Source organism: Apis mellifera, linkage group LG15, assembly GCF_003254395.2.
Source record: "Apis mellifera strain DH4 linkage group LG15, Amel_HAv3.1, whole genome shotgun sequence".
In the NCBI taxonomy this organism is placed as follows: Eukaryota; Metazoa; Arthropoda; class Insecta; order Hymenoptera; family Apidae; genus Apis; species Apis mellifera.
This window is the reverse complement of record NC_037652.1, coordinates 2,778,776-2,806,416: the sequence shown is the minus strand read 5'-3', so window position 1 is coordinate 2,806,416 and position 27,641 is coordinate 2,778,776. Positions and strand designations below refer to the sequence as shown.

Below are 27,641 nucleotides of genomic sequence, written 5' to 3'. Positions count from 1 at the left end.
ATTAAATATCTATTTTTTTCTTATTCATCACTAGAATCTTTCAATATTGAATATAAATAGAATAAAATTTAAATTTTTTATTATAATATTGAAATTTTTAGTTAAACAATCTATATTTTATTTCATTAACATTTATATCTTTAGGAAAGGATATAAAAAAGTATATATATAAGTGAAGCATATAGGAAAAATTGTACATTTATGAAAAACTGTTATAAACAGAATACAATGAATATAAATAAAAAAATAAAAAACTGTTATAAACAGAATACAATGAATATAAATAATAAAATAAAAAACTGTTATAAACAGAATACAATGAATATAAATAATAAAATAAAAAACTGTTATAAACAGAATACAATGAATATAAATAATAAAATAAAAAACTGTTATAAACAGAATACAATGAATATAAATAATAAAATGAAGTCTCCATTTTTGTTTTTTTACTTCTCTATTATGAAATTATTATATAAATTAAGCATAAATTCATTTTATAGATATTATATTAAAATAAATAAAATAAATCCTAATTCTAATTATCACAATTTTGAAGATATATTTAAACTCTAATGTTTAAATTTTTTTAAATATTTTTTCATATATAAAATTTATGAATTTGAAATTTATCTTTTAAATTGAAAGATATGTACAAACTATTTCATTAAATAAATATAGAAATCTACTAAATGTGATTTTTAATCTAAGACAATTGTAAGTAATACAAAGTTTTTAAACTATTACAAATGCTTTGTCAATGATTTCCAAATAGTTCAGCATTTTCTTCCGTATCCATAGATTGATATCCTTGCTGTAATGTAAAGTATTTTAATTCTAATAAGATATTTATTTAAACATTATAATTCTTGCACATACACGTCTCTGATGATTATTGTAACATTCTTCTAATAATTCAGTTTCCCAATCATCTTCTTCTTCTTCACCAGGATCAAAATTATACATTGGCATGAGTCTATGTCTTAAACGTTCCAATTTTCTTTTCCTTGATATAATTATTACCTTTAAAACCATAATATATTATTAAAATATTTGCATTTTGTTAAATATTACAAAATAAATTAATATTTAATAGTAAAAGATTTTACTTTTAGGATTTTACTAATAGGAGAAGCTACAAACTAATAAAACTTTAAATATAATATTATAACATTAATTTGCCAATAAACTATATTACAAAAAGGTAATAATACCTAAAGTAGAAATATTTATCCAAGTATTATAATTTGATGAATATTTTTTATTTTATTTTTTTTGTTTCTGCAAATAGAAGTTAAAAGAAGATTATAATTTAAATACAAAAGTGATATCGCTACCCATACCACAGCTGATAATATAATAACAAAGACCACTACACCAAGTGGTACAAAAATGTATTCTATTCCATCTGGAGGTCCAAATTCATCAAAAATTTCTGTTGTTGTAGATACATATATATTGGTACTTGAGGCTTCAAAGGAAATTACTGTATTATTGGGCAATGATGTTACGGCTTTAGAAACATTCCATAATTGAATATTTCCATTTTCTTCTGTAGAATTTATATATGTTTCAGATATTTCATTTGATGCATTTGTCATTGTATTAGTATAATTTTGATTATCAAGCAACATGCCAGATATTATTGAACTTGTAACACTTGTATTCATCTCATTCATTGTTGTTAATTAGAAAACAATATTTGACTTTTCATGAGAATAATTCTATATATATTTTAAAAAAATTCATTAATATGTACATTATTTGTGTTAGAAATTAAACTTTTTTTAAAGTATACAATGATATATAATTTGATTCTATTATCACTTGTCTATTTTGTTATACAAAAAACGATAAATAAGAAGCATAACAGTAAATACGTTATTATCAATGCATTAATATATCATGAAACACTATGGTTCTATATGCTTTGAATGGACATGTACAAGTATATCACTTTATCTCACATATTTGTAATTATGAATTATAAATCGTTTAAAATAAAAACCATATTTATCGACTTGAGTTCGTAAGTGAATAAATAATGCATTTTGATGATGATTGTATTATAATATTTATAAAATAATGTAATAAAAAATTTGCTCCATTGAAATATCGCAACTCAATTTTTGTGCACGTTTTTTTAATCTTTTTTATCTATTAAGAATTTATTGATTACTTGCAACGCACTGATAAAAATATTAAAATATTTACAAAATACAACATATTTTCATTTTTTTTATAATTGAATTGTTGAAATAAATATTTTTCGTTCGATTTATTAATTTTGCAAATAGACCATGATTTAATTAGGGACATGATATTCATCCTTTGCACAAAGAGAAATTTGATTATATCTTTCTTCCTAGTTTTAACATTTCATTTCAATATCGCAATGCGGCTTTTTCACATAAATACACTATATATGAAACATATATTAAACTATCGAACTATTCTAAACTGAAACATACTATTTATCGATTTCTTATCGAGATATTTTTTTATATCGATTTTAATACCTTAGATATGAAAAATATAAAAAATGATTAATAAAAATATTAATACATATTATACACTTTTTAAGTTGTTTGTTAATGTGTTTATTATAACACATAGTGTTACATTGAGAAATATAAATTTTTATTTTTTGAATTGAAAATAAAGTAATAATTTATATTATGATTCTTAATAAATAAGAATATTATTTTATATAAGATATACAGTATATTTATTATAAAATTTATTATATAATTATTTATTATAAATTCGTAAATAGTTTATGTAAATATTATTTTGTATAAAAAATATATAAAAGATAATTACAATTATTTTTAAATTTAACTATACGTAAAAAAAATTAATAATTTTTATTAATTATATTAATTATAATAATAATTATATTAATAAAAATTTTTATTAAATATATTAATAAAAAATAAATAAGTAAATGAATTATTTAATAAATCAATAACAATTTTTTGTTATTTGCTAAAAATATTTATATTTTAATAAAATTAAATTATATATCATTGAAACATAAATTTAGTTTCTTACTTTTAATCATCTAGATTTATTATTGATGTTTAATTATTGAAATAAATTCTTTTTTAACTTCTTTTTAATTGTTATTTTTAAATTCTGTCTTCATATTTAAATTTCGATTTATTATAATGAATAAAAATATTTTTAATACATTTAAATAATTCACAAATGATACTACAATATTTATTTAGAAAAATATATTTTTGGGAAATTACATAAAGTAGAATAATTGTGTTTTTACATATGAAATTCATAAATTTCCTTCTTTATTAATTTACCAATAGTATGAATTATTTACGTAAAAAGTTCAACAATATTTTTTTATATAAGTACTAATTTTTTATATAAGTACTTATAATAATAACAAAAATATTTAATATCTTTTGTACTAAAAGAACAGATCTATAGTGAAACATATATTTTACAACAAACATAAGTTTGCATAAAAAAAAAATAAAAATTATAAATACATAACAAGGAAAAATATTAATAAAAATTATTTTACTAATATTCAAAAATGAAGACCTTGCATTAAATATAGAAAATAGGAAATCTCAAGACAAATTATAATACATAATAACTTTTTAGATATAGACACTGAAAAAAATTAGTATTTTACTTTCTCTATTCAAATGCGATTAAAAAAAAGTTGAATTTTTCACACAATCATTATAATAAATAGTTTTCATTGTTTTAACATTGTTTAAGTGTTCAAAATATATTACAACTTTTATAGTGCTTATACTATAAAATCATTTGTATTTGTAATTATTTCCTAAATCTTAATTATATTAAGTTTTGTTTGTTGCCATATATCTGCATTTTGTTTCATATTTTACAATTGTTTTTCATTAACTTGTTTTTAACAAGTAAGAGAACTGCGCGAAACAAGAGATCAGTCATTATTAGTAAATAAAATGATATTTGTAATTTTATATTCATTTTTTATACAATAAAATTACTACATAAATTTACATTATTTAATAAATTATTCACAAAAGAAAAAATAAAAAGTGTAAATAATTATGTTATCTGTTATTTTGTATCACTGAAATTTTTTATGAATAATTAAAACATTTTAAATATTGAGCTTAATGTACAATACAAATAATTATATTTTTCATAAATTTACGAAAGTGTAAAAAATTTTATTTAATTAAACTTTTGAATTTATTGTTAGTAATTTTAATTATCACATATTATATTTTATTGTGAATTTATTAAATATTTATAAATTTTCTTTAAAAAATTTTCTTCTTGATTAATTACAATAAACTAGAAGGAAAATCTTGTGTTGTTCATTTTCATTGTTTCCAGCAGTTCTTTTATAGTATAGATCTATCAATACACAAAGATTTAGGAATCTTTTTAAGTCTTGATAAAGGTACATAAGGTGAAATCCAACACGATATTATATATCCATTGCATAATTAAAAAGCTATCACCTGCGACGGATTTGTACAATCTCCTATTGTCATTCTGTACATAGCCATTTCTGTTATTCCATGATAATGAACAAAAGCTGCTGCAATTACTAACACATGGAAGATTTGATGACTCTGAAACTGAATAATATGATAATTTAAACATTTTTCAAATAATTGTAAATTATATATTTGAGAAATAGAAAAATATTTACCCAAATATCAAATTTACCAGGGAAAAATCGTTCAGGTACTCTTAATGCATAAAACATTGCACCTAAGATATATAAACATCCCATTAATATTAACCATCCAAGAGATGCTTGACTAATTGCTTTAAACCAACCCTCTGCAATAGCATAATGAACTGCTGGTATTACCTAAAAAAAAATATATAATATCTCAATATAATTATGTATTATCTAACATAATCTACTCTTCTTTTTAAAATTTTAATGTTTTTTGATAAAAGATTATATAATATAGTATAATTTACCCCACTAAGACCAAATCCCATAAAAACACCTGCTCTTAATGGTCTATAACTTGGTTCACCAAATCGTTCCCAGAACGATACAATTATACTTGTTACACCAAGTATTACAACCACTGATAAATAAATAAGTTTAGGTTGATAATCACAGTAAAATCCATAGTAAAGCCATGGTACAAAACTACCCATAATTAACATAGCTATTCCACAATAATCTAATTTTGAAAATAATTTTCCAACACATTCGCTATGGCAGTGTACAGTATGAAAGGCAAATGACATTCCTAAACATATAATAGCACCAGCAAAAAAGGTACCGAATACCAATTTTTCTTCCAATTGTATTTCTATAGGAGGTTGTGTTATAAAGAATATAGCTATACCAATAAATGCCATACATCCTATAAAAAGAATAAAATTAATCTGTTAGAAAAATGCTAAAAAAAAATAAAATAAAATATCATTAAAAATAAAAATTAAATTTCACCAAGTAAATGAGTCCAAATATTTCCAGTTTCTGTATGAATACGAAATATACTTTTGAAACAAGCATAAAAAGATGGTAAAGGTGGTCTATGGCCAGCATGTAAGAAATCATTATCTTGTAACCACTTTGGAAGATTTCTGAAATGACACTGCTTCCATGATGCTTCCCAAACCTTAAAAGAATAATAGTATATAATAATAAAAAAATAATCACTAATACCTTAAAAAATAATTTCTTCATTTATAAAATAAAGATATAAATATATTTTTATTTATATTAATTATATATTTTATAATTACCTTACGAACAAATTCCTCTGCTTGTTCTGCAGCATTATGAGCTAATGCACCAAGATCAATTTCATCACTTAACACACCAGCTTTTAATACTTCTGTCATCTATAATATATATATATATATTAAAATATGTAATATGATCATATTTATATTAATTAATGTATAATGAAAAAATTTATTATTAAAATATAAAATAAAATAAAATAAAATAAATATAATAAAATATGTAAAATAAGCAAAGTATAAAATAATTTATTGTTAAAATAAAAATATAAAATAACTATTAATAATAATTAGAATTATAATACCTCGCAATCCAAAAGATGATCATCTTCAGGAGTGGAAGGTAATGGACAACCAACTCCATCTTCTTCTTCTGCTAAACAACTTGCATCATCATCTTCTAATAATTCCTTAACCTCATGTAAACCTGGTACTTCGCTGTTTAATAATACACGCTCACTCCATGGAATTCTATGTCGAATTTCTGTTTCTGATACTGCATTATCATCTTTCCTTTTGTCTTCCACAATGACATCTTCGTATTGTGACATATTGTGGAATTATAATTATTAATTTCTAAAATATATCAAATTATTTTAAAATAAAAATATTATAATTTAATGTTAATATATGTTTTTCTTTCAATATAAATGGTTAGAAAAATATTACAATTAAAAATAATAAATAATGATATCAAATATTAATGATACAATATTAAATAAAGATTTGTTGTTATTGTTAATGTTAATTATACAGTTTTCTCGATAATAAATATAATTCAATTTAATTATAAGAATCAATTTAATTATAAGAATCAATTTAAAATAAAATGAATGAAATAATATGATAACAAAATATTTAGATTAGCAAGGTTCATGAAAATAAAAAGTTTTGTCAAACGTTGTATTATTATCTAATTACAATATGATTTTTTTTAAAATAATAAGATTTTACATACGTCACGATTTTTTATCATAATGAATTATATTAAATTTATACATACAATTATTACGAAAAAAAATTAGCTATAATTTAATTAATACGCAAAAGCTGTCTTTGAATGGAATTAGAAATTACATTGAATATATCATTAACAGTTATATGTATATAATCAACACTAAATTAAACATATTTTGAAAATCTTAGTTTTATAAAAACAAGGAAAACTAAAATTAAATAATTTAATGACTATAATTAACGATCAAATACAAAATTCTATTTAATACATACGTTATATGATAATTCTTTGAATTATTACATTGATACAATAAATATTAAAAATTTTGCAATAGTAAACAAACGAAAATAATTCAAAACATATTTTTAAAAGATGAAAATGATTCTATACAAGTACTTACTAATTTTGGTTGTTCATTGCTACGACTATAGTCGAAAACACCCGAATACTAGACACCACGTGTCAACATTTATGTGCTAATTATCAGTAATGATATCCACTTTGTGTCATAATTTGCTATCCATTAAAATATAAATTTTATAACTATATCAAAATGTATATTAAAAGCTTAATCAAACATTAATTTAATTTATATTATTTTATGATATAATATAATTTCATTAAAATAATATAAAGAAAATATTTATTTTAATATATAAATTTATTTTTATAATATAAAAATGGAATTAAAAATTATATCGAATATATTTTTGCATATTTTAAATTAAAAGTAATAAAATTTCTAATTTACAAATATTTATATTTTTTTCATTAAAAATACAATAAATTATGCAAAATTATGAAAAAATATATTAATATATAAATAATTTTTAATTTTTAATTTGGATATTTATATATAATTAAAATAGAAAATATAAATACGAATGTAAAATAGAAAATGTCTTATATATATTATAAAAATAATTTATATTTGAGATTATATTATTGGCATTAAATTAAAAAATAAAAAATAAAAAGTTATAATTGTGAAAATAAAATTATAAATTATGAAAACTTGCTGAATAATACATATATTCAAACAATATGATTATTATAAAGTAATAATTGCAATTGTAATTAAAATTTTTATATAATATAATGGTTTTTTAAGATAATTTTTTAAGATAACCTAGAATATTGATAAAATGTAATTAATGAAATATATGTTATCTCATAATTGTAACTTATTTAACAAAAATTTATGATTTTAAATTATTTAAATCAAAATAGTTTATATATTATGTTATAAAAAATATATATCTATGTTATCAAAAATATTATATTTATTTAAAATATTAAATCATTATAGTATATTAAAAATATAAAAATATAGTATAAAAATTAGGATGATTTAGAAAAAAAATTTTAATTTAAAAAGAATTATTAATTATTCAATATTATTGTTTTAATTTTTATATGATATAATGTAATATAATTTAATTTATTATTTATCATTATTTATTATTAGGATATATTAAATTTTATTAATTAAAAAACATATTGAATTAAATAAATATTTCAAAAAATGATTCTAGAAACTGGAATATTATCAAAATTTTTATATATTGCAATTGTAGTTGCAACATATTGGTAAGTTGAAATAAATTAATTTTTTCAATAAGATGTTTTATTAGATTTTTGATAATAAAAATTAATAATATTTATTTTTTATTAATATATGTAATTAATTTTTAGGATAATTTCTATATTAACAATATTTATAAATAAAGTTCTTTTATCCAGTCATACTATAAATTTAGATGCACCTCTTTTTATAACATGGTGTCAATGCATAATATCTTTAAATATTTGTGTAATTCTTAGTAATTTATCAAAATGGTTTCCAAGATATATTAAATTTCCTAATGGAAATCCATATACTAAAGAAACTGTTAAAAAGGTAAGTTAAAATTTTATAAAAATATATTTTTTTATTAATAATTATAATGTATAATTTTTTATTAATAAATATTTTATTATTTTATATATATTGTTTATATATACCTATATATTTACAGATACTTCCATTGTCTCTTCTTTTTATTGGAATGATTGCAACAAACAATTTGTGTTTAAAATATGTTGATGTAGCATTTTATTATATAGGTCGTTCATTAACAACTGTATTTAATGTTATTTTTACATATTTTATGTTAGGTAAAAACTCTTAAACATTAAAAAAATATGTATATACAAATATGTGCTTATATATGTATATTTATGTAATAATTTATTATAATTTTACAGGTCAAAAAACTTCTACAAATTGTATTGCATGTTGTGCATTTATTATTATTGGATTTTGGCTTGGTGTAGACCAAGAACATGTTGCTGGTTCTTTATCTGTTTTAGGAACAATTTTTGGTGTATTAGGATCATTAACTCTTTCTTTATATTCTATTCATATGAAACAAGTCCTTCCTACATTAAACCAAGATATTTGGTTACTGTCTTATTGTAATAATGCATATAGTATCATTATATTTCTTCCATTAATAATAGTTAATGGAGAACATATTACAGTATACAATTACGATAAAATTGGATCTTTTTATTTTTGGTTAGTTATGATTATTGGTGGTATTTGTGGATTTGCTATTGGTTATGCTACAGCACTTCAAATAAAAGTTACATCTCCTTTAACTCACAATATTAGTGGAACTGCTAAAGCTTGTGTACAAACAATTTTAGCAACTTATTGGTTTAATGAAGAAAAATCATTTATGTGGTGGATAAGTAATTTTATTGTGCTTAGTGCTAGTGCAATGTATGCTAAATTGAGACAACTTGATTTAAGTAAAAAATATAAAGAAGAAAAGCAACAATTGCAAATATGTAAAATGTAAATGAAATAAACATATTTCAATATATTAGAAAACTTACACATACATATATATCAAAATTTTATTAATTATAATTAGTTATATTAAACATTTCATATTGATATCAAAATATAAATAAGATATTAAAATTTTATTATATATTTTAATTGTATATTGTTTTTTATATAAATATAAATTTATATATATTTTTATATATTTTATATATATATAAATAAAATAAGAATTAATTATTTAATTAATAAAAAAACAGTAAATAATTTACAATTTTCTTTATTTTAAAAAAATTTATTCAATTATAGTTTATTAAGATTTTATGATTAAAAATATTATTTTATGATTATCTTAATATATATAAATACATTTAATAAAAAAAGAAATATAATATATTTAATAAAAAAGAGATAAAAATAAATAATTTATTAAAATCTTGATGCAAGACCACCTCCACGACTATCTGAATGACTTGACATTAGATCTTTTCTTTTTATGATTGCATTTACACTTTTTACTATATCGGTATCCAAATATGATATTGGTACTATTAAGTTTAGTTGATTTTGTATTAATATATTTACAGAATGTTTTTGATTATTTTCTATAGTAAGACCATTTGATGAAAAATAATATCTAAAATTATAAAACTTTTGTTTAAGAATTAATATTAATACAAATTTAATATTATAAAAAATAAAATCTATTTTGTACCTTGGATATTCAATAGCTTCAGAAATATTTAACTGACGAATTATAATGCTATACAATAATTGTCCAATAATTGATATATCATCAGTTCCAAATACTCCTCGTAGTCCACATAATGCTTTTTCATTATGAAAAATTATTGGAATGAGCACAGATAAAGTATTATTAGTATCTGTTTTATCTAATAAAAAACCTGCATTCGACATATATCCAAGACCAAATGGAGCACTAAGTCCACTATAATAATACAATTAATTACACAAATAAATAAATTATAAAGATAAAATATAAAAATAGCATTTCGATAATATAATATTTTTATAACACAAACTAAACATTTCCAAATATTAAATTAAAAAAAATTTGGAAAATAAGTATAAAAACGAAATTTTTTTTAAGAAAATAATATAAAAAAACACATTATGAAATAAAAAAATAAATTCTGAATCTGAAAAAAATTTTATCAAAAAAATTGAATTAGTACTTAAAAAACAATGTCAATGAAATTTAATTTTAAGCAATTTTAATAATAATTAGATTATAGTTATCTATCTTTTTACTTTAAATTATTTTATATATATATATATATATATAATAAAAAATTTTGTTCTTGTTATTTTAAAATAAAATAATTTTCTATTATATTAAAAAAAAACTATTTTTTATTTCTAATTTTTATGCTTTTGGTTTCATATAATATGTTATAAGAAATCCTATTAAACTATTATGATACTAACGTTATAATACAAACATAAGTATCTTCCCAATCCATTGCAATAACTCCAGTATATTTTTTTTTTTCTGCTAAAATTATTATTCTATATGAAATCAATACTATTAATAAGATTTATATTATAAAATAAAAACAGGGAGATATTAATACAAACCATATTGTTTTAATTGAAATGGAAATGAAACAACATTTATTAATGCTTTAGCTACTTGTATTTCTGTTCGTATTGTAGATGCATTGTCAGCTGATATTTTAAGATTTTCCAGTGCAGTAATCATTGATTTTAATAATGAAATATGTGGAGGATAATATACTACATGTTTATAAAAACTAGATTTTTTTGCTACATATATATCAGGTTCATATTTTATCAATTGTGGAAGTAATTTTGAAAGTTTAACTTTGTCATGTAGTAATTTCTGTGAAAAAGTTCCATTATATAATACTAAAAATAAAACAAATAAGTAATTAAAAGATAAATTATATGATATGATATTGATAAAAAAATTTTAAATTATTAATAATTATAATTATAATAAAAATAATACCATTAGTTCCTTTCAGTGCTACAGCATTTAACATATTACTAAGATCAGGTAACTTTAATATATCTCCTGCACTAACATGTCCATACAAAATTTCATAATTGATATTTTTTGATACTTCACTAGCTAATTCCTTTGATACAACAAATCCTCTTTTTGCTAAAGATACAGAAGGTTCAACAATTTCATTCCATGATAATTTACCTTTTAATTTATGTGCATATTCTAATCCTCGTAATACTGCAGGTATACGTATTCCACTTTGTTCAAAATTGCCTAATAAATAGTTCAAATGATATAAAATTTGATATGCATTTTGAAATATTTATATTTTCTTATATATATATATACCTTCAATTGTATTATTGACAAAATCAATAATAATTGGTTCTATTTGTTCTTTATGATTATATATCATTATATAACCACCACTAAAATAATAATTATAAATTATAATAAATATTTTGTATATATAATAAAGATATACATATAACTTACCCACCGAGACCAGTTTTATGTGGAGCTACTACTGTCATACAAATGGTAGCTGCAATAGCTGCATCTATTGCATTGCCATTTTTTCGTAATATCTTAGTTCCAATTTGTGAACAATTTGTATAATCTGTTGCAACTGCACCATGAACACCAACTTTATTCTAACATTATTAATATGAAACAATTTAAAGTAATATTTATTAATTTCCTATCTAATATCTTTATTATTAAATTATTTATTAATTTTCTATCTAATATCTTTATTTTTAAATTAGTTTGAATACCTGTGGACCTCCTTCAGCATATAGTATTTGTAAAATTAATGTTGTTGTAATGGAAATGGTTAAAATAGTAAAACAACTTATAATGAATTTTAAACCATCTCCACAATATATATTTAAAGTATATTTATAACTTCTACTTTTTGTTAAAGGACATTCTTCTGTAGAACCTTATAAAAATAAAAAAAATTTTTATTTTTATAATAATAATAATAATAAATAAATAAATAAAAAATTTGGTATATAATAAAATGAATTATAATATATAATATACAATATATTAATATATTAAGTGATAAAATATTTTTGTAATATATTTCTGATATAATATATTTTTAAGAAAATATTTAATTTTAATCATTATTACAAAACAGATATAGGTTAAAAAAGAAACTTACTAAAAACAACTGCCATTTAGTTAAGAAAATATTTAAAGTATCTTTAAAATATTAAGCTATGTAAATATAAATGCAAAATAATAATCATATCGTGTATTTTAAATATTTAAAAAAATATCATAACAATTAGAAATTTTAATTACCTGTAAGTAAATATTAAATATTATAAGGTTATATTTAAACAAAATTTTGATCATATATAACAATAGAAAACAAGTACCAAAAAATACTTACGAGAATTATTGTAACGCATTATAAATGTATGAATTAATCAAAATAAAAAGAATTAAAGATTATAGAGTTATTTAATAGTATGCAGCTTGTATTATATTAAATAGTATGTATATATATATATATATTTACATACATATATATTTCTTTGTAACTGTAAATTTAATATATTTTTTATTTTAAGATTAATAAAATATTATCAAATATTATAAAATTTCAAAATAGTTATTTATATGAATTTTACATTATTATTCTATTTTTAAAATTATATATATTGCTTTAAAAATTGTGTTTAATATCTATTTTATAATAAAAAATCAAATAGAATATATATAAAAGATTTTATTTATATACAATTATTTCATTACAATGCTAAAATAATATATCTAAAAAATTATATAAATTATATTTTATATTTTTATTTCGAAATAAGATTTAAAAAATAAATCAAAATGTCAATTGATATAATAGAAATGTTAAAAGAACCAAGAATGACAAAAGTATGTGCACCAATGGTTAGATATAGTAAGTAAGTATGCTAATAAAATTACACTTATAATAATTTTTAAAGATATAACATTAAATTTAAATATTTTTTAATAGATTACAGTTCAGAACTTTAGTGAGACAATATGATTGTGATATATGTTTTACACCTATGATCTTAGCTGACTCATTTATACAATCTGAAAAAGCCAGAAATAATGAATTTTCAACTAATAATTCAGATAAACCATTAATTGTTCAATTTGCTGCTAAAAATGTATATGATTTTCTTAATGCTGCAGAATTAGTTGCTCCGTGGGTTTTTTAACATATTAAATCCAATTTTTAATAGTTTATATATAAATTTTTGTATTTGTAATAAATTATTATTTTTTGCAGATATTGTAGTGGAGTTGATCTTAATTGTGGTTGTCCTCAACGTTGGGCATTAAAAGAAGGATATGGAGCTGATTTGCTTAAGAAACCAGATTTTGTAAAAGACTTAATATATCAAGTGAGAAATCGTATTCCACATCCTTTCACTGTATCTGTGAAAATTAGATTATTGAAGGACATTCATAAAACTATCAATTTCTGTAGAATTCTTGAGAAAGCTGGTGCTTCATTTCTTACTATCCATGCTAGAACTCCCGAAATGAGATGTGAACCAATCAATCTAGATAATTTAAAACTAATAAGAGATAGCGTAAAATTGCCTCTCATTGCTAATGGAGATGTAAAAAGTTTAGAAAATGCAGAAAATTTATATAGAGAAAGTAATTGTGATGCAGTAATGTCTGCAAGAGGAATTCTAACAAATCCAGCTCTTTTTTCTGGATATTCAGTAACACCTCTTAATTGTGTGCAGGATTGGCTTGATATTACATCAACTATACCAACACCATTTACATGTTTTCATCATCATCTTGTATTTATGTTAGAAAAAATACTTCCTAAAAAGAATCGAATGTTTTTTAATAATTTACATAATAAAACATCTGTATTAGAATTCTTGAAAGATACTTATGGTTTAAAACCTAATATTAATCCTAAATTATTTGAACTTACAAAATGCACTTTTAATATTGCAAATATGAAATATAATAAATACATTACAAAAGATGATGATGATTTAAATATAAACTTTTTAGGAAATATATTTACAGAAATATAATTTTATTTATTTATTCTTTAGAATGAAAAATACAGCATATCTTATATATTGGTATTATATGTCATGAATATTTTGTGTATTTTTTATATACAAATAAATTAACAATGTAATTATGAAGTAAAATCATTAATATTTTCATTTAAAAATTAATATTAAAATATTCATATATATATATATATATGATAAATTAAGAATGTGTTTTATAAAAATTTTTTGATCGAAATTTAAATGATACAATATTAGTTTCTAATTATGAACGATAGGTGGCTAGATTCTAAATACATATAGTATCATAATTTATCATTTTTATAACCGCGAAACTTCCAAAAGTATTTACTTATTTGCTATTGTTTATTTGTTATATAAAGTTAAAAATTTAATATATAACATATGAAGAATAATGATTTTTTTTTATTGTTATTACAAAATATTTTGAAATTTAGAAATGAAATATATTTTAATTCAAAATGGTAATTTTATAAAATTGCTTAAAAATATCTATTAATAAAATTAATATTGAAATTATTGAAATTGTTTTAAATTTAAAATTTTTTTTTAATTATATATATTACAATTATAAAATATAAAATGTGAATAATCATTTTAATAACATAACCTTTATATTCTTTTTACTTTAATTTTTATAAATATATTTATCTTTATCATTATTATTGTTATAAAATTTAATTTTATAGTATAAAACTTTAATTTTATATTTATTTTACTTAAGATTCGTTCTTTGGCTCCTAGTAAAAGAGGTAAACGTCCCTTATTATCTGATATATCCAACAATTTGACATTGTCTCCAATTGTATCAGTTCATCAAGTAAAAAAAAAAATTTGTTACAATGTCAAAAATGTAGAAATACCAGAATATAAAGCAGTCATTCTTTCAGCTAATGATGTACAAACTACTCAAGAAGTAATTTCTGAACATGTAAGTATTATGTTAAATAATAAGTCATTATATTTAACAAATATAATGTAATAATGTAATATAAATTGTAATTATAATTTGATTGATAGGAACAACGAATGAAAAAAATTCTTAGTAAACCATTTAAAATACCAATTCCTGGCTATCAATTATCAGGTCGTACATTGGGAATACGTTTATCTGGTCCTCGTAGACCTTTACATGATCCTGATGAAGCTAATGCACTTATTGTTTATTCACCTTCTGAATTATCTGAACATGAAAAATTAAAAATTGATCTGTTTGTATAAAATATTTTATATTTATTTTCTAGTTATTAAATTTTATTGAAAATTTTTTATAATGATATATTTATATTTTAGATCTAAACAACTTGTACATGTAGTAGTAGATCCTCTATTATGTAATATTTTAAGACCTCATCAGCGAGAAGGTGTAAAATTTATGTATGAATGTGTAACAGGAAAACGGATTGAAGGTGCTTATGGATGTATTATGGCAGATGAAATGGGTCTTGGAAAAACTTTACAATGTATAACATTGTTGTGGACTTTATTAAAACAAGGTAAATTAATATTATGTTTTGTATATTGTATAAAATTAAGTTAATATTAGATAATATTATTTTGAAGGACCTGAAGCTAAACCACTTATAGACAAAGCTATTATTGTTGCTCCAAGTTCATTAGTTAAAAATTGGTATAATGAAATCTTTAAATGGTTGAAAAATAGAATTCAGCCACTAGCTATTGATGGTGGAAACAAAGCAGATATCGATACAAAACTTATTGGATTTATGAAAACTTATGGTCGCAAATGTGTAAATCCTATACTAATAATTAGTTATGAAACTTTCCGTTTACATGCACATATTCTTCATCAAGATGAAGTAGGACTCATATTATGTGATGAAGGCCATCGTCTAAAAAATTCTGAAAATCAAACATATCAAGCACTTATTAATTTAAAAGCTAAAAGAAGAGTATTACTCAGTGGAACACCTATTCAGAACGATCTTTTAGAATATTTTTCTCTTGTGCATTTTGTTAATCAAGGATTATTAGGAACAGCACAAGTATGTGAATTAATGTTTTTGAAGGACTCAAAAGATTTTTCAAATATTCTTATATAAAAATGATATTTTTATTTCTAAGGAATTTCGAAAAAAATTTGAAATACCAATTTTACGTGGTCAAGATGCTGCTGCAACAGATGCAGAACGCAAGCTTGCTCAAGAACGTTTAAAAGAATTAATAACCATTGTAAATAAATGCCTCATTAGACGTACTAGTGCATTACTTTCAAAATATTTACCTTTAAAATATGAATTAGTCGTATGCATAAAAATGGGAAAAATACAGACTGATCTTTATAAAAATTTTATACAAAGTGATAGTATTAAAAAATCAATGGAAGGTTTGTTATTGTAAAATTATTCAAATAATTTCAAATTCTTAAAAAAAGTTTGTCTTTAAATGGTATAACATTTTTTAAGATTTTTAAATTTTATATATTTTTTATTTGTTTGTTATAGAAAATCCTGAGAATTTTAAAAAAGGAAAAAGAGAAAGTCTTTCTACACTTTCGGCAATTACACTTTTGAAGAAATTGTGTAATCATCCTGATTTAGTATATGAAAAAATATTAGAAAAATCTGATGGATTTGAAAATGCTGCAAAATTAATACCATCAAATTATAGCACAAAGTATGTAATTTTTTAATATATATATATATATATATATATATATATATTATAATTATTTTTATCTTTATAATTTTTTATTTATTTCTAGAGAAATTCTACCAGAATTATCTGGAAAATTAATGGTATTAGATTGTCTTTTGGCATCTATTAAAACAACAACAAATGATAAAATTGTATTGGTATCTAATTATACACAAACTCTTGATCTATTTGAGAAACTATGTTATAAACGTTGTTATAATTATGTTCGATTAGATGGTACTATGACTATCAAAAAAAGATCAAAAGTGGTAGAAAGATTTAATGATTCAAATAGCAATGATTTTATTTTCATGCTCAGTTCGAAAGCTGGAGGTTGTGGATTAAATCTTATAGGTGCAAATCGTCTTGTCATGTTCGATCCTGATTGGAATCCTGCAAATGATGATCAAGCTATGGCCAGAGTTTGGAGAGATGGTCAGAAAAAACCTTGTTTTGTATATCGATTTCTTTGTGTATGTAAAAAGTATCATAAATTATTTTTTATAAATTGATATTCTCTGTATTATTATTTAAATATGTTATAGACTGGTACTATTGAAGAAAAAATTTTTCAAAGACAAGCACATAAAAAAGCATTAAGTTCAACAGTTGTAGATCAAGAAGAAGATGTGGCAAGACATTTTACTTTAAATGATTTACGAGATTTATTTAAATTAGAAGAAAATACTATATCAGATACTCACGATAAGTAAGCTTATGATTATTGATTTTATCATAAGAAGAATCATTAAAATAATGTTTATTGTTATTCTTTAGATTTAAATGTAAAAGATGTATTAATGGTATAGAAGTGAAAGGACCACCGGAGCAATCAGATTGTAATTCAGATTTGTCAGATTGGAGACACGTTCATAATCCGCGAAATTTACCAGATATACCATTACGGCAATGCTGGTTAAGCGGAATTTCATTTGTTTTCTACCATCGATCGCACGAACAAATTAAATAAAATTATAATTTTTATGAATATTTGCATATAATATAATTAAGAGAATAACATTTTTTATACTGCTATTTTTTATAAAAGTTATTATATTCATTTAAGTTTGTATACATTCATTAATAATATATATATATATATATGTTTAATGATAAAAATTAATGTTTATATTAAGATTATGTATAAATAAATATAATATTATTATAAATATTGTATGAAATAGAAAAAAAATAATTGAATAATATAAAATTCACATAATTGATAAATAATTGATATAAAATAAATGTTTATGGAAATTCATTATATTAAAATTTATAAATATATATAATATTATATAATTTGCTATTTATAACATTTCAGCTATTCATATAATGATCAAAATATGATTTTATTTTTATTTTTTTACTTAACATATTTTTAATATTTAATTGTAAGAGCTATTTTATTTATAGTTTATAACATTTAATTATTCAGATTAAAAATTATTTAAATTATATATAAAATTATGATCAATAAATATATGATAAGAAGTCTATAAATATCAACTATCAATTGAAAATATAATCTTTTTAAATAATTATATTTTTCTATATATTTTTATTTTTTTTAAAATGAAAACATTTGTAAAATGTTTATAATGTATAATATATAATCTATAATAATTAAATATGAAAATTAAGACATAATGTTTTTAATATGAATAATATATCTATAAGTTTGCTTTCAGATAAGTTGTGCGTAGAAAATCAAGGGTCAACGAAGACTTTAGGAATTTGCTCCACATAACACAAGCAATAAAGAAAAGTGGGGAAGCAAAAGGAAATTAGAGTGGGGGAACACAAATAATGGAAGAGAGAGCACGTGATCATTGAATACGGTTTGTGATTGGTGAAAAGGAATCAGCGCTGCTTTCCCTCCCAGCTCGGTACCGTTCGCTCGCCCTTCTTCCAAGGTTTCGTGCAGCTGCCCGCTCAGAATAGTTCCAGATGTGGCCATGTTTAGTTTGATCTTTGAAGTTTTCGCTCATCGTCTCATAACTGATACATTTTTATACGATCTGCTGACATAGTAATACGCTCTGTCCGACCATCGTACTTTTCGCCTGCCTGCGACTAGTCTCGTTCATAACACATGTTCTTCTTTTGCTGAGATAAATATCTAACGCGGAAGTACACGAGAGACGTAAACGCTGTCATCCATTCAGGAGAGACACGAATCGCGTCGAGTCCGTGCATTTAATTTTTTTAAAAATTCTATCGTCAATAACAGACGCGCGTCTGATTAACTCGCAGTTGTTTTTATCGGCAAAAAGCGAGATCAATTCGTCGCTCCCTTTCTCTCTCTCTCTCCCAATAAATATTCAATCAAAAAGAGCACTATTATCAGATTACGGGACGGGAATCGTCAAAGTGGAAGCTACGTCTTTATATATTCTACGAAACTTCGAGTCGTATTTTGGGGAAAACGCTTTTTTCTTTACATCTAATTACGGATTAAAAATACACACTCGTATTTCCTTCTGAGCGTTGTTCTTATTTTAGCACTTTTTTTTGTTACATTACGATCATTTGGGAAAAAGAATTTAAGACGCCTACAAGCTTATCATTGGTCAGCCATATGCCACGTCAAGCCAAAATGACGTTGCAGTGGTAAGATCGCGCCATTTAACGAAATTTATAGCCAAGGAAAGAAAAGCCACAGTGAAATCCATTCTTTACCGAATCTAAAGTGCAATAGTATCCCGGATAAAGCAAAGAATAAAAGAAATTTTATTTACAAAGTAGCCTGTTGTGTTCAGGCGAGAAGAATATTCGAGAGAAAAGGACAGACGTAACAAAGGCCGATAAAGACAGAAAACGTTAATAAAAACTGATACATTTGGTTGTACGCGCACGCGCGCAAGAGAGAAAGAGAAACGGAGAGACATATGAAATATATTCTCTAGGGCTAATTAGTGTCCAATAACGAGTATTTCAAAATTTCAAATGCTAGAATTCAGGCACGCGATTATTTTGCAAGCAAAGAGCCATCGAGTGTGGTCGCGTCAATCGATCGAATGATCATCGTCGGGCCACAGTGCTATATCATACGGTACAAAACACGATCGATCGGGACAAAACAATGGCATTAGAGAGTGTTTCCGCGGCTGAGACTCTAATCCAAAGGTTTGCCTCCACATTTTTTATTCACCAACAAAACAGTCGAAATTTTATGACTGTTCGTACCACTCACGTTACACGTTGATCCCCTCTCCGGAAGCTCCGTGCTGTCCCCCGCTTTCGTTTGGTATATACCATTGGCATATACCACTGTGAGAAAAAATAAACTCATTACTCTGTTCAGATATACATAACTTACTTTTTTTCTCTCGTGTCTCTTTTTATGGTTCTTCATTGCTCTTAAACTATCTACTGTGGTATTATAAGATCGTTATTGAATATTAAATACCTTGGCATCATTCGTAAGATCAAGGTCATTTTTATGATGAAAAAATTGTTTGAGATACTTAAATATAAAATAATAAAAAGTAGATTTAAATTTTTTATATTTACCAAATAAAAATATTCTGTATAATGAATATTAATAGATATTAATTAATTATTTAGATAAAAGATTTAGATAAAATTTAAAATAGATACAAAAGCTCAAATTTTATAATTCATGAATATAAATATTGATATTTATATTTCTATATTATATGTCTATAACAATTAAAATCTAATAATATTTTTTTACGAGCATTGAAGAATTAAAAATAAAATATTGATATAAAATTATTTCGGAAATCAAAAATTATATAAGGAAAAAATATGCACGTGATCTTCAGGGAGAAAGAGGTATATATAGTACATTTTCCGGTTCGAATACGAAATATTTATGAGCACATGTGAGACTAAATTCATACACAGCGTACATATAGATGTGCGTCATGTACATACATATTTTAAATATGCATACACATGTGTATTCTACATACATGTATACTTTACATACACGTGAATGAACGAGACAAACGAGGTCTACACGCGAAGAAATTCTGACACGATATCGAAAAATGTTACATGCACTGTTGGCAATGCTGTAACGATGACTATGAGATATGCTGAAAAATGTGATGTTATATATCGATTTCTGATATTCATGCTATTACATTGATAATGAATTATGATAATGATAATGATGCTAATAATGAACACAATTTGTGGGTAAGGAAATTCCAATTTACTATTTTCCTTCGTGATATGAAAATGATGCGTTTTAGTGTGCTAAGTTAACAACCTTTAGCATTTATAATTTGCAAATTACTCAATTTCTCATTATATTCGTATATTTATTTTAAATATGAATATGCTTAATTTAATATGGGATTTTCTTTCTCTACATAGTACTTTAATGTTTTCATATATTATAATTTAATAACATAAAATTATTATACGTATTTAAAATATACTCTTTTTCTAATAAATCGCAGATAGCAGCCATTGAAGAAACGATTTTTTTTTATTTTTTAATCATATGTTACGTTAACTATATATTCCAAAGTTGCATCGATCGATGCTTGCGATATTACAACGTATCGTTAGTCAACTCCCAAAGCAGCTAATGTTTTCAGGTCAACTAGTAGCGGAAGCTTCTTTCAGCTATACTCTGTTCGACCAAAGTTCGATGTTTCTTTATTCAACATATAACATGTGATATATTTAATGACCAATTGCTGTTAATACTTTAACAGTTTTTATGAGCTTAATCTTGCTATGCTATATTTAGCACTTTTTCGTTTCATTCTATTAAAGAAATGTATTTTGCATTTCTTTTTAATTATTTATGAATGATGATGATGATGATGATGATGATGATGATGAGGACGATGATGATGATGATGATGATGATGATGATGATGATGATGATGATGATGAGGACGATGATGATGATGATGATGATGATGATGGGACGATGATGATGACAACGATGTCGACAATGACGATGACGACGACAATGACGATGACAATGACGATGACGACGATGACAATAATAATGGTGATGATTATGATGATTATGATGATGATGATGATGATGATGATGATGATGATGATGATGATGATGATGATGATGATGATGATGATGATGATGATGATGATGATGATGATGATTATGATGATGATGATGATGATTATGATGATGATGATGAGGACGATGATGATGATGATGATGATGATGATGATGATGATGATGATGATGATGATGATGATGATGATGATGATGATGATGATTATGATGATGATGATGATTATGATTATGATGATGATGATGATGATGATAATGATTATGATGATGATGATGATTATGATGGTGATGGTGATGATGATGATGTTAAGATAAATCATTTTTAATGTTACTTTTACGGATAAAATAGTACAAAATTGTAGCTTCGAAAAATTATTAAATATGTAGTATATCTTTTTTCATTTTTTGAATAATATTATAAATACATTTTTTATTGATTATTTTTTATTGATTATTTATTAGTGTGAAATTATTTATCAAAATTATATATATGATTAGAAAAAAGAAATTTTAAAATATTTAAAATAATTTTAATGATAGAAGATATCAAGCAAAACTTATGTCATCGTTACAGACATTGAATATTTTATTTTCATATAAAAAAACAAAATAAATATAATATATAAAAAATAATAAAAATATTAATATTATATAAAACTATTTTAAATTATACAAAATTTATAGGACAAACAATTTTGGCTAATAATCTATTTTTAATATATATTTAGTAACAATGATAATGACTTGGAAGATGGGGAAATTCCATCCGATGAAGATGATGAACCTGTGCCACCACCAGTAAATAATGATAACAATAAAAATTCATCAAAAACAGATGCATCAAAAAATAAAACTTTTGATTCTAAATTTAATAAAAGTAAGAAATCAAGTGTTCAAGGAAGTAGCAAGCATGACAGATTTTTAAAGTACAAAAGCCCAACAGAAGATTGGGCAGGAGATGTGGAAAAAGCAATTCGAGCGGCTTTAGAGGAAGATAGTGCTAGAAATCAAGATTCCAAATCTAAAAGTAAAAGTAATAGAAATAAGAGTAGGAAAAGAATACGTGATGAAAGAGAAGAAGATCGTAATAAAGATCAAAAGGTTTCAAATAATAATTGATAAAGTTAATTCAAATAATTTTTTATATAGATTTATTACAAATATATATTTTACAGAGAAGAAAAGTGAGTGATGATGAAAATGTTAATGAAGATGAGGATGAAATGTTATTTGTTAGGGGTGCTTCACCTATTAGAAAAGATTCGCAAGAAAATAATTCTCCCAGACATACAAACGATCATGAAAATTTTGATAGTAATTCAGATTATGATGAAAGGCCTAATGTAAATCGACATAGAGATAATGATAATAAACGTAGCAGTTCGAGAGGAGGTGGAGGTGGGGGAAATTTGCGAAAATATATTAATATTTTTTTTTGTTAAATTTCTTTTTATATTAATTATAAATTTATAATAGTTATATTTATATTATATAGGACGAAGAGGTGGTAAAAATGAACGTGGCGGAAAAAGTAAGAGTCGTGCACAGATGAGAAATGATAGGAATGGACGAAGAAATCAAAATAATGATCACAATCAAGATCCAGATGCTATATGTGTTTATTATATGCAAGGAAAATGTCATAGAGGAGATGATTGTCCTTTTTCACATAATGCTTTACCACCTAGAAAAATGGAATTATGCAAATTTTATCTCATGGACTGTTGTGCAAAGAGAGATAAATGTCTTTATATGCATCATGATTTTCCATGTAAATTTTTTCACACAGGTTTAAAATGTAATCAAGGAGAAAATTGTAAATTTTCTCATCAACCTTTAAATGAGCAGGTATTTACTATTTTAAAATTTTCTAAATTTTTTATAATTAGTTTTATTTAATATATTAAATAAAATACTTCATTTATTATTAAAATAAATTAGGTGAAAGGAATTTTGTTAAAACACTTAGAAACAGCACCAAAAGAAATTCTTGGAGATTTTCCACGTTTAAGTAGAGAAGGAGCAATGTTAATGATAAATAATACAGCAAGAACATTAGCACAAGGTCAAGAAACAACAAATTCAAAAATTCCAAGCCTTTTTGAGCTAAATATATCAGCACCAACTAGCACTACAGAAAAAAACAATGAAAAGGAAGAAAAAGGTATTAATATATTTATTTATTTTTTATATATTATTTATATTAAAATTAAAATTTTTTGTATAGAAGAGCAAACACAACAAAAAAATGTTAGAGAAAGAAAACCATCGGGTAAGAAAACTCGATGGGGTTCAGATGAAGATAGAGTTCCATATGAACAAATCATGCTATTACAATCAGCCAATGAATTCGGTATACAACTTCCTAATGCTGCATTAGGTTTAGCAACTCAACATATACATCAAAAATCATTAATATCCCAATCTATGCCAAATATGGATTTTTATACTGAAGCTAATAATGTTGAATCAAATAAAACAATTTTAAATAAAACAAAGGAAGATTTTACGAAAGATGTAGAAGAGGACGAAATTTTGGAACAGGTATCAAATAATGATAAATTTTTTAAATAATATTTAATTATTCTATAGTATTCTACAAATATTTTATTTTGCTCTTAGGCGAAGAAAAAGGATCCATCATTACATGAAGATTTAAAAGATATAGATTTAAGACAATTATTAAAAGTAAAGAAGCCACCACCTGTTGTTAGTATAGCTGATGAAGTAGCAAATCTTACTAAATCTAAATTTGATGAAGAAAGTGATCAAGATGAAGAAACAGATCTTGTTATAGAAATGCCAATTGAAGATGATGATAAACAGAAAGATAAAAGTACAGATCACGAAGGTAAGATTGATTTCATTTATTATATGAAGTAAAAATAAAAATACATAAAGAAACGAAAAATTATTAAATTATTACAGAAACGAATATCATAAATGAAGAAAATATTAATCATCATGATATTTCTTCACCATGTACAGAAGAACAAGAAATACCAGCTCATTTACCAAAAAAAGCACAGGAATTATTTATGCGTATCCAACAACAACAACGAGCAGCTCAAGATAGTTTTAAAAATATAGAAAATGAATGCTCTGCAAGGAATACAGATCAAATTTTAGAAGATTGGTACTCAGATGATGAAGATGATGATGATGATGATGAAGGCGGAAATCTTACGATAGTACTTTCTAATAAAGATTCATCAAAAGAAGAAAGTGAATTTATAGAAAAAACGCAAAATATTGTGATTAAAGAAGAATTTCAAACGACATCTTCTGCACCTACTATACCTCAACCAGCAGCTATTGTAGATAAACTTGGAGATTTGAGTAAAATTGATATTAGTGCTGAGGTTTCAAAATTATTATCATCATTAAAAGCGCATAGTTCTACAACGAATAAATCTACTCAACAAAATACTAATATACAAGACTATTCTTCAAAAGTCAAATCTTCACCAGATAGAATATCAGTAGAAGAATCAAATATTCATAAAAATGTTACATTTAATACTTCTAATCAATTGTCAAAAACAGAAAATGAAACATTGAGTCCACATTCTTCACCTGGAACAAGTTCTATATCTATTTCCAGAGATCCCCGTATGTCTCGAGATCCTAGACAACGTAGAGATGAACAGAAATCAAGTAGTCCTAGTGGAATAGATAATAAAAAGGAATCTAAGCATCTTAGATTAGAAACAAGCATATATAGTTCCGGTATTACTGCTGTCGATACTAACATGGATACGGATCTTCGAACTAAAACAGATCAAGATCTTCGAAGAAAAGATATGGATTTTAGACAACAATTTCAAACTGGTTTCGGAGATACAGATCTTCGAGTTGTTGGAGCAGGATTCACTGATACATCTACTAAATCTGATGTCGATTTACGACAAATGTTAAGCTTACCATTTAAGCCAGCACCGTCACATGTACCTTGTACAGAAATCGATGCAAGCATTTCTTCGCATCCTTTAATGACATATAAAGTATACATTGTTGACATACCAAGACCTGATTATACAGGTCTTAAACTTACTAAAAATGACGCGCAGGTGAAATATGATCCGCGATTACGTAAAATTTTTAGAATTGGTAAAATTGAATTAGCTGATTCTCCCATGTCTCCACCTCCAATTAAAATGGATACTCCAAAATCACCTCCGCAAGTTCGGTCTGATCCACGTCGAAAAGCTCTCGAAGCTTCCAATTTATCTTCTCAAAATGTAAATGCTTCCATAATGAAAAATGTTCAACAGTCACCAATAGAAATATCAAATATAGGAATTGGTCCTGGTGGAATATCTATTCCTCAAGGTATGCCTGGACCACAAAGTATACAAGGAGGGCAAGGTATGATGCCAATGGGTCCAAATCCAATGCTTGGAAATATGGGTCCTATGGGACCTATAATAAATGCACCTATAGGTCCTCAAAATATACCACCAATGAGTATGACAGGAATATCTAACATACCTCCTGGAATAACCATAAATGGACCAGTTGTGCCTCAAAATCAAATGAATTTTGATCCTCGTTTTAATGTTCAACGCAATAATGGAGCTGGATTATTAGGCCCAGCACCCGGTGTAGGTTTTGGACCAGACGTTAATTCTTCATATGATGGTGCACCAACATATTCCGGTGGTAATTTTAATAATTTTGGTCCCGGTCCTACACCAGTACCACCAGATTCTGGTATGATGGGATTCAATCCAAATGGTCCAAATCCAAATTTCGGAATGGATGGATCTGAATGGAATGGATCGAACCAAAATAGACGTGGTGGACGAATTAGGCGACGAAATAGAAATAGGACCAATATCGTGACTAATAATTAAGGCAATAAGCAATTTCGTGTAGGTACATTAGGAAAGTACCTGATGATAATTCTCATTGTAATTTAAATTTGTACAGCATGCATTAATGATAATGCATTCATTTATGATGGTCCAGATTAATGATTTTTTGATTGTGTCAATTGTACATGGTGTCAAATGCTCGCTAGTGATTAAATAGCAAAATATAAATTTAAGGTATTAAAAAAAATATTAAAATTGTACATGAATTAATTTCAAGCATTTCTTTATATAAAGTATTCATACCAATAAATGGTATGAATAATGCTCATAATTACGTGACATTCTATATTTTATTTAAAAAATATAAATCATATTCTACATACATGAAAAATATATAAAATATATTATCTATTACACTATGAATAATAGCAGATGAAATTTTCAGTGGAGATATGTATCTGTATATATTGATCATTTTCATTCATTTGAAAAGACATTTAATATATATATGTCTTTTATATATATATATATATATATATATAT

At 23.5% G+C, this 27,641-nt stretch overlaps 6 protein-coding genes across 17 annotated transcripts; 3 read left to right on the top strand and 3 right to left on the bottom strand.

Annotated features, from left to right (window-relative positions):
* Window positions 1-684: 684 nt before the first annotated feature.
* LOC725379 (uncharacterized protein C3orf18 homolog) lies at window positions 685-2,523 on the bottom strand. Of its 3 annotated transcripts, none has more exons than XM_006559958.3 (3): window positions 1,344-2,508; window positions 880-1,023; window positions 685-814 (listed from the first exon to the last, which is right to left on the bottom strand). In XM_006559958.3, the coding sequence occupies exons 1-3, from the start codon at window positions 1,677-1,679 to the stop codon at window positions 758-760; spliced, it is 537 nt and encodes a 178-aa protein (XP_006560021.1). In that variant the 5' UTR covers window positions 1,680-2,508; the 3' UTR covers window positions 685-757. The 3 variants fall into 3 exon arrangements, with proteins under 3 accessions (XP_006560021.1, XP_001120192.2, XP_016772373.1); XM_001120192.5 differs by having other exon boundaries at window positions 1,338-2,504; XM_016916884.2 differs by lacking the exon at window positions 685-814 and having other exon boundaries at window positions 940-1,023; window positions 1,215-2,523.
* Window positions 2,524-3,649: 1,126 nt separating this feature from the next.
* LOC550659 (adiponectin receptor protein) lies at window positions 3,650-7,237 on the bottom strand. Of its 2 annotated transcripts, none has more exons than XM_006559956.3 (7): window positions 7,104-7,237; window positions 6,051-6,321; window positions 5,746-5,844; window positions 5,447-5,618; window positions 4,963-5,360; window positions 4,682-4,846; window positions 3,650-4,607 (listed from the first exon to the last, which is right to left on the bottom strand). In XM_006559956.3, exons 2-7 carry the CDS (start codon window positions 6,294-6,296, stop codon window positions 4,473-4,475), a joined length of 1,215 nt encoding a protein of 404 aa, XP_006560019.1. In that variant the 5' UTR covers window positions 6,297-6,321; window positions 7,104-7,237; the 3' UTR covers window positions 3,650-4,472. The 2 variants fall into 2 exon arrangements, with proteins under 2 accessions (XP_006560019.1, XP_006560020.1); XM_006559957.2 differs by having other exon boundaries at window positions 6,976-7,117.
* Window positions 7,238-8,171: 934 nt separating this feature from the next.
* Window positions 8,172-9,686, top strand: LOC551237 (GDP-fucose transporter 1). The gene is made up of 4 exons (XM_026445468.1): window positions 8,172-8,293; window positions 8,399-8,603; window positions 8,722-8,860; window positions 8,951-9,686. Exons 1-4 carry the CDS (start codon window positions 8,229-8,231, stop codon window positions 9,547-9,549), a joined length of 1,008 nt encoding a protein of 335 aa, XP_026301253.1. The 5' UTR covers window positions 8,172-8,228; the 3' UTR covers window positions 9,550-9,686.
* A 115-nt stretch (window positions 9,687-9,801) lies between these two features.
* On the bottom strand, window positions 9,802-13,033 carry LOC551194 (glutathione hydrolase 7). 3 transcript variants are annotated; one of them, XM_006559951.3, is made up of 9 exons: window positions 12,935-13,033; window positions 12,306-12,472; window positions 12,025-12,182; window positions 11,878-11,957; window positions 11,530-11,802; window positions 11,136-11,426; window positions 10,986-11,049; window positions 10,252-10,485; window positions 9,802-10,173 (listed from the first exon to the last, which is right to left on the bottom strand). In XM_006559951.3, the coding sequence occupies exons 1-9, from the start codon at window positions 12,951-12,953 to the stop codon at window positions 9,966-9,968; spliced, it is 1,494 nt and encodes a 497-aa protein (XP_006560014.1). In that variant the 5' UTR covers window positions 12,954-13,033; the 3' UTR covers window positions 9,802-9,965. The 3 variants fall into 3 exon arrangements, with proteins under 3 accessions (XP_006560014.1, XP_006560013.1, XP_623592.4); XM_006559950.3 differs by having other exon boundaries at window positions 10,986-11,052; window positions 12,935-13,032; XM_623589.6 differs by lacking the exon at window positions 12,935-13,033 and adding an exon at window positions 12,701-12,843 and having other exon boundaries at window positions 10,986-11,052.
* Window positions 13,034-13,344: 311 nt separating this feature from the next.
* On the top strand, window positions 13,345-18,516 carry LOC409447 (DNA repair and recombination protein RAD54-like). 2 transcript variants are annotated; one of them, XM_026445409.1, is made up of 12 exons: window positions 13,345-13,460; window positions 13,535-13,732; window positions 13,817-13,931; window positions 15,322-15,528; window positions 15,618-15,808; window positions 15,891-16,093; window positions 16,161-16,603; window positions 16,683-16,944; window positions 17,063-17,234; window positions 17,323-17,728; window positions 17,801-17,964; window positions 18,033-18,516. In XM_026445409.1, the coding sequence occupies exons 1-12, from the start codon at window positions 13,384-13,386 to the stop codon at window positions 18,223-18,225; spliced, it is 2,631 nt and encodes an 876-aa protein (XP_026301194.1). In that variant the 5' UTR covers window positions 13,345-13,383; the 3' UTR covers window positions 18,226-18,516. The 2 variants fall into 2 exon arrangements, with proteins under 2 accessions (XP_026301194.1, XP_006560011.1); XM_006559948.3 differs by lacking the exons at window positions 13,345-13,460; window positions 13,535-13,732; window positions 13,817-13,931 and adding an exon at window positions 14,862-15,061.
* A 407-nt stretch (window positions 18,517-18,923) lies between these two features.
* Window positions 18,924-27,470, top strand: LOC100578262 (uncharacterized). 6 transcript variants are annotated; one of them, XM_026445255.1, is made up of 9 exons: window positions 18,924-19,284; window positions 20,209-20,381; window positions 23,010-23,382; window positions 23,457-23,679; window positions 23,777-24,129; window positions 24,223-24,445; window positions 24,509-24,825; window positions 24,904-25,132; window positions 25,210-27,345. In XM_026445255.1, exons 2-9 carry the CDS (start codon window positions 20,338-20,340, stop codon window positions 27,135-27,137), a joined length of 3,690 nt encoding a protein of 1,229 aa, XP_026301040.1. In that variant the 5' UTR covers window positions 18,924-19,284; window positions 20,209-20,337; the 3' UTR covers window positions 27,138-27,345.
* The last annotated feature ends 171 nt before the right edge of the window (window positions 27,471-27,641 follow it).

Bases quoted from the DNA above. Each gene is read 5' to 3' on its own strand.
- LOC725379 (XM_001120192.5), bottom strand. From the start codon at position 1,679: ATGAATGAGATGAATACAAGTGTTACAAGTTCAATAATATCTGGCATG. The intron at 1,024-1,337 runs GTAGCGATATCA...ATGGTTTTAAAG, and splicing joins TATTATCAGCTGTGGTATGG to GTAATAATTATATCAAGGAA. The intron at 815-879 runs GTATGTGCAAGA...TTTACATTACAG, and splicing joins ACAATAATCATCAGAGACGT to CAAGGATATCAATCTATGGA.
- LOC550659 (XM_006559956.3), bottom strand. From the start codon at position 6,296: ATGTCACAATACGAAGATGTCATTGTGGAAGACAAAAGGAAAGATGAT. The intron at 5,361-5,446 runs GTGAAATTTAAT...TTCTTTTTATAG, and splicing joins TATTTGGACTCATTTACTTG to GATGTATGGCATTTATTGGT. The intron at 4,847-4,962 runs GTAAATTATACT...ATTTTTTTTTAG, and splicing joins TGGGATTTGGTCTTAGTGGG to GTAATACCAGCAGTTCATTA.
- LOC551237 (XM_026445468.1), top strand. From the start codon at position 8,229: ATGATTCTAGAAACTGGAATATTATCAAAATTTTTATATATTGCAATT. The intron at 8,604-8,721 runs GTAAGTTAAAAT...ATATATTTACAG, and splicing joins CTAAAGAAACTGTTAAAAAG to ATACTTCCATTGTCTCTTCT. The intron at 8,861-8,950 runs GTAAAAACTCTT...ATAATTTTACAG, and splicing joins TTTTACATATTTTATGTTAG to GTCAAAAAACTTCTACAAAT.
- LOC551194 (XM_006559950.3), bottom strand. The intron at 11,053-11,135 runs GTTTGTATTAAT...TAATAATTTTAG, and splicing joins ATTTCAATTAAAACAATATG to CAGAAAAAAAAAAATATACT. The intron at 10,174-10,251 runs GTACAAAATAGA...TTATAATTTTAG, and splicing joins GAAGCTATTGAATATCCAAG to ATATTATTTTTCATCAAATG.
- LOC409447 (XM_026445409.1), top strand. From the start codon at position 13,384: ATGTCAATTGATATAATAGAAATGTTAAAAGAACCAAGAATGACAAAA. The intron at 16,094-16,160 runs GTAAATTAATAT...ATTATTTTGAAG, and splicing joins GTGGACTTTATTAAAACAAG to GACCTGAAGCTAAACCACTT. The intron at 16,604-16,682 runs GTATGTGAATTA...TTTATTTCTAAG, and splicing joins GATTATTAGGAACAGCACAA to GAATTTCGAAAAAAATTTGA.
- LOC100578262 (XM_026445255.1), top strand. From the start codon at position 20,338: ATGGCATTAGAGAGTGTTTCCGCGGCTGAGACTCTAATCCAAAG. The intron at 23,383-23,456 runs GTTTCAAATAAT...TATATTTTACAG, and splicing joins ATCGTAATAAAGATCAAAAG to AGAAGAAAAGTGAGTGATGA. The intron at 24,130-24,222 runs GTATTTACTATT...AAAATAAATTAG, and splicing joins ATCAACCTTTAAATGAGCAG to GTGAAAGGAATTTTGTTAAA.